General features: G+C 34.1%; 1 protein-coding gene across 4 annotated transcripts in view; it reads right to left on the bottom strand.

The window, feature by feature from the left end:
- ERBB4 (erb-b2 receptor tyrosine kinase 4) overlaps nucleotides 1–11,984 on the bottom strand; it is a 750,739-nt gene that overhangs the window by 250,479 nt on the left and 488,276 nt on the right. For all 4 annotated transcript variants that reach the window (XM_008058078.2, XM_021712356.1, XM_021712357.1 and 1 more), the window contains exons 16-17: nucleotides 7,326–7,458; nucleotides 2,814–2,936 (exon numbers count right to left, since the gene is read on the bottom strand). In XM_008058078.2, the coding sequence (XP_008056269.2) occupies nucleotides 2,814–2,936; nucleotides 7,326–7,458 (256 nt within the window). The remainder of the gene's footprint in view (nucleotides 1–2,813; nucleotides 2,937–7,325; nucleotides 7,459–11,984) is intronic.

The following is an 11,984-nucleotide window of genomic DNA, read 5'->3' on the forward strand; positions in this document are numbered from 1 at the left end:
TCAGGCGATCCTTCTGCTTCAGCCTTTCAAGTAACTGGAACTACAGGCCCTTGCCACCATGACTGGCTAATTTTTTGTGATTTATTGTAGAGAGAAAGTCTCGCCAAGTTGCCCGAGCTGGTCTCGAACCCGTGGGCTCAGGCAATCTTCTCACCTCAGCCTCCGAAACTGCTGGGATTATAGGCTTGAGCCACTGCCCAGTCTCTTTTATGCTTAACCATAGCATATTTTAGTTAGGAGAAAATATAACCAAATAATTGGTCAAGCCAATTTGCATTTCTATGGTCAAGAATAATCATTTACAGTTTAAGACAGCATGTCCTCGTAACAACTGATATTTTGATTAAAAGAGCATTAACAAGATAGATTCCAGGCAATAAAATTTAAACAAGGTTATGGAACTTCCCATATACTTTCATTACAAGTAACTTTGATAAAGTCAAACACTCATGAACAGACAAATAATTGATCTTAATAAAAATATTGATAAAGCTTTGTTATTACATGTTTAAATGGGTAATATATTTTTTTCTTCTGAGGTCACTACATAGTATTTAGTCTTGAGTTAAAGGATATCCTTGGTTTAAAATAAAATTTAAATTTCCAGAACAGCTTATTTTTTAAAATACAAGGGTGCCTGTATTCTAGGAACAATCCAAGACTGAGTTAACTTAAAAATGAGAGATTGTTATAATACATTTAAATTTGGCCATTTATCTCTCTCTCTTTTCTCCCTAAACACATAGATTTGCTAACATGCTTTACATTTTGTCAGTGTGACATGCAGAATTGGTAACAGACCAAAATCTAAGTGCAGGGAGTTCATATCTTTTTATTGACTTGTCCTTTGGTTTAGCCTAGAAACGGAGATAATCTACAAATATGGTGAAGTGAAGCAATTACCAAAAGGGGAAAATCCTACAACAGATCACTGGAATGGGGGTTTATGATGGCAAGAAGATCCATAAATGTTTGCCAGTATTGATCCAGTTCATGGCATTACTTTTAATTAGCCATTTAAAAAACCAAGCCTGGAATTTAGGAATCTACATCTATTAATCTAAATAATTTGCTTGATGTGATTTTATTATGAAGTATATAAAGATTAAGATTACTAAAGATATTAATAAAATTTCTGTTATTAAATAGATTATCATTTTAAGTATATAAAATGATATAGTCTAACTCTTTTTTCTAGAATCATAAAGAGAAACATGATGAATTATGTTTCTTTGAACATATATACAATTTGAAGTTTAAAAAAGGCATCATCAGCCTGGAAAAATGTTTATGTTAAGTAGGTGCACTGTTAATAATTTTAAAGTTAATTGAACAAAATATGCATACTAAAAGATTAAGAAATGTCTACATATTTCCTTTTAAAAATATTTAAAGGAGATTAGATAGCTTTGGAACACAGGAAAGAAAATTTAAAGTTTATATTCTAATTGTTAATTCTGTTAAATCTTTGTTCTAAATAGAAAACAAAATTTAAATGCAAATTTCCTAAGATACAATATATTTTAATAAATATGCTTGCAAAAATGTAAGATTGCCTATAACTTTAAGAAATATGGCCAGGTGTGGTGTTTCACACCTGTAATTCCAGTACTTTAGCAATCCAAGGCAAGAGGATTGCTTGAGACCAGGAATTCAAGACTGGCCTGGGCAACATAGCAAGACCTAATCTCTACAAAAAATTAAAAAAATGTAGCTAGGCATGGTGGTACATGCCCATAGACCCAGCCACTCAGGAGGCCGAGACAAAAAGACCTCCTGAGACTAGGAAGTCGAGGCTGCAGTGAGTTGTGATGGTGTCACTGCACTCCAGCCTGGGTGAGAGGGAGCCCCCAACTCAAATACACACACACACACACACACACACACACACACACACACACACGCAGATATAAAACTGCCAATGTAACTTTTGAGAATTGTAGTAATGAATATTACAAGAAGGATACAGCATTAGTCTGGCAGAATTTCTTTTTCTTGTTATTTACTATTAAAATAAATGTCACTACAATTAACTTCGGCCTGGCCTCTGGTCTTGCAGTTAACACAAATAAGTAAATACAAATGCCATCACTTGAGCTTTTCCTTTCCAGAACCATCTTACTGAAGACACATGATGTTCCCCTTCCCTCCTCTCTGACCTGAATTTCACATAGAAAGTCACTTTTTAATTTGTCAGTAACGGTGAGGACATCAAAGCTACGGAAATTATTTACAAAACTGTAAATGTAGGCCAAAGATGACTTAGGAGCGAGTGCCATCCTAGTAAGGCATCAGCATATTTTTGTGGATCCTAAAAAGATCAGCTTTTGGATTAAAAAGTAGAAGAAAATAAAAGCAAGGGATTATGGCACATTGGCCAGGTATGCCAGGGTGTCATGGCGCACTGAGTAGGGGTAAAGGGAAATGGTTGTGCTGACTCTTTTGGAGAAGGATGAAAGTTTTCCAAAGGGAAACTGAAATAAGGCTATGAAGCCCACTGAGAAAAGAACCATACTTGGCTTTGCATCAGTGCTTTGTGCTTTCTCTTAAGACTATATGGGTCCCAGCTTGTTTAATAAAACTTAGTACATTTAATTGTGCAGCAACTTCTCAATATTATAAAGATTATAATACATATTAACGCCTCAATGTTATGAAGATTATATAATACATAACTTTTCAATATTATAAACTTCTGCATACTATAAAAATTAGGTTGGCTAATATAATAACACTATTGGTTGTTATTTTTAAAAGTCTAAAACAAAACTGAAAATACCACTGGTTTGTGTTGTTGTTTTTTTTTTCCTTACTTTATAAACGGTACCAAAAGCGCCTGAGCCAAGGACTTTGACCCTCTTGAGCTCTGTTTCTTTCAAAATACGAAGTTGAGCTTGATTGGGTGCAGTGCCGCTGGGCGTTAAGGGTTCCACCAACTGCAAAACAAAAAGAAAAAGGTTATGTGACTTTCTTTTTTCTTTCTTTCTTTCTTTTTTTTTTAAGAGACAGTCTCACTCTATCACCCACACACTTCTGGGCTCAAGTGAGTCTTCCGCCTCCGCCTCCTAAGTAACTGGAATTAGTAGGCACCACCATGCCTGACTAATTTTTAGTTTTATTATTATTTTAAAGGAGTGGTCTCATTATGTTATCAGTTTCCAACTCCTGCCTTCAAGCAGTTCTTCTGCCTGGGCCTCCCAACATGTTGGATTTCAGGCATGAGCCCCCATGCCAAGTGATTATGTAATTTTTAATCTAACAAACAGTCCTTTTCTCTCTCTCTCTCTCTCTGGTTCTGTTTCTACCACTTGCAGAACACACTCACTTTTCCTTGATAGACAATACTTTTGTAATATGGGTCACTTATCTACAAATACACATTTATGCATTCCTTTAGACCCTATACTCTCTTCTCTTTGCCAGGGCAAATACAAGTGACAAATATGTGTTCATTAGGCTAGGAAATCTGATGCATTAAAAAAACAAAACACTGCCTTCTTAAGGCTTGAAATAGACCCATAAAGCCAGGACAAACACATCAGAAGAGAGAAAAAGTACAATGTCAACACCCTAGAACAGCACTGTTAAAACTTTACTGTATATATGAACCACTAGAGGTTCTTACTAAGGGCAGGCCCTGGCTCCATAGATCTGGGGTGGGCTTCAAATATTGCATTTTCACAGTATCCCAAGTGATACCCATGAACCTTGGTGGTCCTTGAAAACATTTTAAGTACCAAGGACCAAATGTATCTGTTAGATCAAAGATTCTAAAATTTTATAATTCAATTCTAGATTATAAGTGAATGCTATGAAATACAAGGGATAAGATAACCACTGAGAAAAGAGGTTCACAAGTTTTGGCTTCCTAAAGACCGTCTTGAGATAATGAAGATGGTTTCAGATCAGGAAGACGTGGCCATTGTGAAGTGCATTTTGGTGCAGCTCCAGGGAAAAGGAAGAAGATACATAGGGGAATAAATCAGGGAATGGGACAGGTCTCAAGGGTCAGGTGGGAAATCTATCGAAACATGAGGTGGGCTGGGTGTGGCCGAAAAGAGTAAAATTAGGCTGATGGTTTTAGATGTCATAGATGAGACGTGATTCAGTCAGAGGAATGAATGAGAAGGGGAAGGGCACGTGCAGGTGTGCCAATCACTGCATATGCGAGGAAAGATATATGCAAAAGACAGACTTGGTATCAAAAAGCACATAACCTATGTTAAGACTACTTTTATCTATGTGTGAGAAAAAAGGCAAGAGCGAGGCCTAGTTTTTTTTTCTTCTTTCAGTTAAATAAAGGAACAAAACTTTACACACAGATAGTCAGCTCTCTTTCAGCTTAAAGAAATAATAAAGAACTACCACCACTCAAATTGTCCTGAAGCTACCACAGTACTTCAGAATGTCATTTACTTGGCTAAGTACACTGTGTCCCTCTTGCCTGGGTATTATTACCATGGTTCTGTGAACATCACAACCTGCTTAATTATCAGAAAAGAGTCTTTTGTGAAGGTAAGTGTAACTATAGTAAAGACTTTAGGAAGAACATGGTAACAAATTACCAATAAATTTTGGTTGTTTTCTAACAGTTTGACAACTCATCTGCTTCTACTTCATTTTTAAATTTATGTTGCCAAAATGTAGATTTGCTAACATATAACTGCATTCAAGTAACGTAAAATATCTTAGAATGAATCACTAAATTATTTCTTATAACTCAGAATGAATCTCCTGCTGAGTCCCCTTGAAGTCAACTCGACTGCATAGGTGCTGTTTGGTAGATTTTAATATATACACTACATGTATAACAAGTAACTTTTATTAATCATTTTTAAAAATCAAAAGTCACATAAAATTACACGCAACACTGGGGAGACAGCTTCAGCACTTTGGACTGGATATACTTAAAATATATATTATATATAGACCTTGGCATATTCTATGCTATAATTTTATATTTTGAAAACCTCACAGTTCTCACAGAGTTTGTTTAGTCTTACAACTTTCTTGAATATCATTCAAAATATTTCTACAAAAACATGTTTCCAAGAAATTAAATATTACACCTTTAATAGAAGCAGAGTGTCATTTTGCAAGTTAGCAGTAATATGGTGGGAAGAGGACTGGGTATACATTTGGAGGTTTGTATGCCAGTGCTGCCAATCACAGACTTAGAAAGCCATTTCTCCCTTTTGGCCCCTTATTTCCCATTTCCTATCTGTTAAATAGGTCTGTCAAGAATTACCTAGAGGATAAAGGATGAAATAAGATAACATAGGTGGAAAACTCTGGAACATTGCCTAGTATATTGCAGGCACTGAATCTGTCCCTCTTCAATGGATAGGATCATGTTTCATTAATACATTTTTGAATCACATGATCAACCAAAGCATCAAGCTTACTGTGCATCTCAGTAAGAGTGTGTGGAAAAAAATATCTTTTCCAGTTTTATGCATGTAACATAAGGAAGGCAATGTGGAGCAGAATAATTTGGGGAAAGTGTATCAACTTGAAGTGCATTCCAACAATCTATCAAGATTCAACAAATTTTCCACCTCTGAGGCAAATTTCTAGCTTCAGTATTTAAGGATTTAAATTGATCCTCATAAGAATTCCTCTTCTACTTCATGGTGATAGGAAATTATTTATTTATTTTTATTGACAGAAGGATAGGGTATTCTATGATTATCTAACCTCCAAATGTAAACTATTTTAGTCGTAAGTAAAAACATTTTATAAAAATAGAATCTGCTCATAAAATCAATCAGTGCATGTTTATTTAGTAAGGAAATGACAATTTAAAGGACATTTTTATGAAGCACTGCATTAACAAAGAAAACCAAAACAAAGTAGCACAACTCTTTTCATAGCAATGAGTCTTCCCTACATGTGGTTAAGAGACAGAATTTCTCTTCCATTTATTTATTCAATCACCTAAACGTTCACTGTTATTCCAAGCTTTCAATTACTCTTCAACTCTAGTTTATAGTACTTCACTTATTAGAATTCTCTCACCAACTGCCTCAAGCTGGCTGTGAGGGAAAATGCTATCTGCCTCCAGCATCCTAACTAAATTGAAAATATGCACAGCACGTGGGCTGTGCTCAAACTTTCATTCATATGTACAAGGTTGATAGTGATCAAATTGATTTTCTATAACTATCCAGATACAGTAGGAATTACTACTGTTTTCCCAGGAATGCAATTGACTACTTTTAATTTGCATGAATAAGTCTATTGATGAGACAGCCCATTTTAATTTCTGATAACTCCAATCCTTAGAAAAGTATCTTCTTATAAGTAGCTATAAAGTAATTTCCTGAAAGCTACACATGCATGATTCTACTCCATAGTTTTGGGTTCTTGAAAAAACAGAGCTGAAGTTTAATTCATTATCATTGGGCAGAATGTACGAATGAATGAATATTTTTGTTTCTACTAGCATTCAGAGGGAAAGCCAGATTGTCACACTGACAATGAGAAAGAAAAAAAAACAAAACAAAACAGGGTAGGCTTAGTCTCACAGCAGAATTGTTTAAATTGTTCATACAGGCACGAATGTTGTATCAGGATAAAGGAAGGTTGGGAGTTGAGAAGGGTCTGGTAATGCACAGTCTTCTGTAATGGTTATTTTCCCTGTCTCCTGTACAATAAAAACTATCAACTTTCATGCCAGAGAACTCAGTGTAACAATATAAAAGAAATTATAATCATTTATGGGTAATTTACATATTCACAATAACCACCATGCATAATATGAAAAACATCTCATGAATTGTGTTGTAAGGTCTGTGTGATTACAAAACTAAGCCTTCTCCTATAAGCCCAGTCTTTCACTGCTGGTATAATAAGATTATTGACTAACAATTTAATGATCCCAATTAAAGCATACATTGCTCATCTAACTAGTTTTATTTTGTGACAGGAAAATGCTCTCTTTTTCTAATGTTTTCTTAGATTTGTCACTGATATATCTTCTATGCAGATATGTTCTGGTTCTGCTGGTATTAAGATACCCTGTACCCAAAGCTTGTTAATAGGACCTTTTCACAACACAAACACACACACAAAGAAATGAATTTGTTTTTTCCCCAACTCAGTCATTTTCTTAACTCCTGGCATCTATCCTCTTGAGGCCATGAGCCTGTCATGTCTACTTTTACTGTGTAATATGATTTTTCATCAGCTTTGTTTAATATACTATAAAATAAAATCTTCATCAGGAAATTGAACAGAATTTTACTTAGATAAAAACCTGAACATCATCTAAATATTATAAACTTGATAAAAACACTTAAACACAGAAAAGAAGAAATAAACACCTCCGTTTCCAGGAATCTTCTCAAGGCTCTTTTCTTTTTGATGCTCTTCCTTCTAACATAAACTGCAAATGTCAGACCCAAGATGACCAGAATGAAGAGCCCACCAATGACTCCAGCTGCAATCAGGGGAGTTCTGGCAATCAGAATGAAAAAAAAAAAATGAAGAGAGGGAAAACAGAGGAAGAGGAAAGAGCAGTTGTATAAGACAGTATCTACATTTCACAAATCTAGTCTTTTTGGTGAAATACAAATAAAAATGCATTAGGGCTCAACCAACACTATATGTTTAAAAACTAATAATTCATGCACATATAGCTAATCTGTGGGGAGTGAGCAGCCACAACATGCCATGTGATGAAAATATGTAGAACTTGCTAACGGAATAAAAAAATATATGCCAAAGTGTTGATATGGGCACATCTAAAATTTGTAAATTTTACAATTACCTTTGAATAAGTGGAAAATACATTCTAATAATATTGTTGTGGTATATAATTTTATCATCAGTGTTTTCTCTAAAGCAGATTTTAACAACAGTGGCACTATTGACAATTTGGTCTGGATACTAGCTTATTGTGGGAGAGTACCCTCAGCTCTTAAGGATGATTAGCAGCATCCCTGCTTCCATCCATTAGATGCCAACAGCTCCCCTTCCCCCACCCTTCAGTCAAGATAACCTCCAGCCGAGAACTTTAAAGCAAAAATGAGTGTTCTGAAGACTTATGAACCCCAATCTCTAAAGTACAAGGGTGTCGATAGGAGAGTTTTTAAAAATGCTATTTGGAACTCTGATAAAGGTAACTCTTAAAGGATAAAGGTCAGAAGAAAGATCAAGAATTGGTCAGTTAGGCTTTCAGAATGATGATGACTGGGTTAAGTATTATAATTAATAGCATGTCTAAGTGTCATACACATAAAAGAGGTCTGTACATTAAATATTACATATAAAATATGTAAGTAGTATGAAAACGGGATTAGGAAGAGATTGATTGGGAATTTTCATTATTAAATGCTTTCCTAAAATATTTTTAGCAAAGATACAATTTTGAAAAGGACTACTTCTGACAGTTTCCTAAGATAAATATTTCCTTGCTTGAACAGTAATAGTGTGGTTTTCAGTGTTTTGTTCTAGATTAGACCAGTATCTATATGAGGTTTCAGGGATCAGAGTCCTGAAATATATTAATTTTGTATGCCATAACAAATAACCTGCAGAGAAACACACAACTGTTATCTAATGGATATTTGACCATGAAGCCATAATGGATATCAAAACTAAAAAAGAATTCCCTGCATGCTCATGAGTTCCAGAATAAAGTATTTAATATATTACATTTCTATTTTTTAAAAAAACTATTCTATAATCTCTTAAAAATATTGACTTCCTCTTGCAAAATAAACTTTGCTCAAAGATAGTTCAGAAATAATGATAGTGGATGACCCTAAATAAAATCTTGAAATTTTAAAGAGCTCTTGGAAAAAAATATGTTTAACTTCTATACACAGTCCTGACTTAAAGATTATAACTGTTATATTGTCATATAAAACTTCAGAAAAATCTAAAATTAAAAAGGTAGTTTATTCTAAAAGTTATTTCCTGACAGCTCAAAATACTATAGTATACTGAAATGTTGCTATAATTCAACTAGATTTTTCTAAATGGCATTTTCTAAAGATATAAAAATCTATGCTAAGAAAATTAAACTATAGTATGGATACAAACTCATCATTGTGATATGTTTTGGTTTGCATTAGATTGTATATTTGAGCATGCCAGGCTAAATATGTATTATAGAAAATACTTTAGGTTTTCAAATCAAGGTATAATTTTTGCTCAAATACCTAACATATTTCCCCAAAATTACAACTTTTTTAGAAAGGGCTGTAGTTTTGTTTCCTCAGCTTAATCTTGTTCAATATTTTATTAATTGTAGATTTTGACCGAACTCTAAACTTTCTCTACCTATTTATTTTGTGAAAGAAAAAAATGGTGTATTTATGAAAATACATGTCAATATCACTGTATATTAAAATAAAATGATCTATTTTGGTTTTGTATTTGTTCCTTTGTTTGCTTTTTATTTTTAAGAACAAATGTCCAATAGAACAAAACAAGACCTCTATTCTTTTCATCTTATTTCAGTGGAGATCAATTGCTACATCATTACTACTTAGGTAAGACATGGCAGTCAAATCAAGCATTCAAGACCTCAGTAGACAGTACTTTCTGCTTTTCTATTCAGTATTTACTTTCAATATTTTCCCGTACCAATTCCTTTGGCTGATTTGAGTTTCTTTACTTTTTATTCTCTTTCACCCTGCAGGAATGGGGGCGGTAAAAACAATCTGAAGAAACAAAGAACTACAATGTATGCACCTAAAAGTCATACATAAATGTCTTGTTGGACATCTTAAGAGACCACATTCTCCATATTCCTGCAGAATTTAATCTTGAAAAATAAATAATTAACTACAAAGAAGCAGTCGGCAAAATTAAGAAGGGATCTTCTACAAGACACTTGTAAGTTGTCTTTAATGGGTGAATGTCATTTTAAAAGGGACTGGTCAAGAGTAAGAAGACTTAGTAGACAGAACAGTTAGATGTGAAATGCAATCTTGAATTACACCCTAGTTTGTACAAGCCAGTCATAGCCGCTACAACTTGAAAGGCCTAAATATAAATTAGGTAGTAGATAAAATGGAAGTTGTTGCCACAGAAAGACAGAATTAAACTGAAAGGATAGGGTTACAAAACTGTAGGATACCAATATGTAAAAAATGTATGCCTTTAGGTATATCTCTAGATGTACATATATATATTTGGAATAATATAAAATAATACATTACATAGCAGTTGTCTCTTGGTAGTATAAACATGGTACTCTTATTTTTATATTTTTACTAATGTGTATTTTCTATAAATTATACTTGTTTTGGAATAAAAGTTTATTAGATATAAGAAAAATACAGAAAAAAATCATAGTCTAAAAGTTTAGTTTTGTAATAATGACCTTGTTGTCTTTTTCCTTGAATGTTTCTTGCATTGTTTTCAATTATGATTTAATTTTGTTATTCCTGGTCCACTTTTATAATCTAAGTACTTCTGTATCTATTTTCTATTCATTATAGTTTAATTATCATGATGTTTCTTACAATTAACATTACTTTTCACAAAAGCAACTTAATCTATAAAGTAAACACTATTCAAAAAACTACTATTCCTCCTGATTTTGATGATTCCTAGATATTTGTAAGTGTAGGATATATGTCTTTTTTTCCCCTGAGAGTTTATGCTTAGCTCTTTATGAGAACTCTTTGGATAAGGAGGATACAGCCATACAAGTTGCTTCTTTAAATTGCTGTGTATCTCAGCTAGGTCTAATGATAGCTGTTGTCAACCAAACTGTTTTTATGAGTTTCTCCTTATATATTAATCAGAGGAAACTCTAAGAGGCTCAGATATGACACAACTGAGGTCAGAAGCATCAAACACTAAGTTGGGATTTAGAGTACTCTGTGATCCTGGAGCGGTAACAGGGGTACCAGTTGTTTGTTGGTTTGTCTTTTGACTATCCATTAAAAGTGGTTGGGACTCCTTAAGGTATACATTTCAAGTGCCAAGTCCAAGTTTAGACTAAAAGAATGTGATCAATTGAGAGAGTATCCTATTTTGCGATTTGAAAACAGTATAGTGAAACTGATATCCTGCTGCTCAAGAAACTAATAACATAATGATTCCAAATCACAAATGAACTTTGCTAATTTATGTAAAGCATGTAATTTGACTTTCATAATTTCATTGAGAAGTTCAGAGACAACACAATCGGTACTGTATCCTATTGCCTTGAAAGCAATGACTTTATAAAAGAGCAGTGCCTTCCAAAACTATATTACTCATACAAAAGGTAATTTGTTACTACATTTGAACTGTCATTCCTCTCACTGGAGAATATGAAACGTGAGAGAATATATACATTTTTTTTAAATAAACATCTAAATATTTTCCTTCACTGATCTGTTTTCTTTCAGATATTTTACAAACAAAGTATAGTAAAGTCCATGTAATTTGTGATTGAAATTTAAATGTTTCCAAAAACTATTTTTGTTATACTCTTGTCATTTAATATTAAGAGCTAACTATCAGCCGGGCTCGGTGGCCCAGCCTGTAATCCCGCGCTTTGGGAGGCTGAGGTGAGTGGATGGCCTGAGCCCGCGGGTTCGAGACCCGCCTGGGCAGTGAGACCTCATCTCTACAATAAATAAAAAAAAGATCAACCGGGCGTGGTAGCGCAGGCCTGTAATTCCGGCTGCTGGGAAGGCTGAGGCGGAAGGATGGCCGGAGCCCAGCAGGTGGAGGCTGCGGTGGCCGAGGGCGGCCACTGCACTCCAGTCTGGGCGACAGGGTGAGACTCCGACTCAAAAAAACAAAAAAGAGCTAACTATCCTTTAAAAATGTACAGTAGTATTTTATTTAGCATCTGTAAAGCTGGTATTTTGACTAACACAGTCGTTGCACAGAATTTTACTTCTGTGAGTTTTTTTAAAGGTAAGAAGTTCATCACGAAATAAAATAGTTATTACATTTTTAATACAGGTATGTTTTTATTTGTTTGAATATAGAATATCTTTCTTTTTTTTTTTTTTTTTTGAGTTGGAGCC

The sequence above is a fragment of the Carlito syrichta genome, unplaced genomic scaffold, assembly GCF_000164805.1.
Source record: "Carlito syrichta isolate Samal-C Ts95f unplaced genomic scaffold, Tarsius_syrichta-2.0.1 Scaffold303208, whole genome shotgun sequence".
In the NCBI taxonomy this organism is placed as follows: Eukaryota; Metazoa; Chordata; class Mammalia; order Primates; family Tarsiidae; genus Carlito; species Carlito syrichta.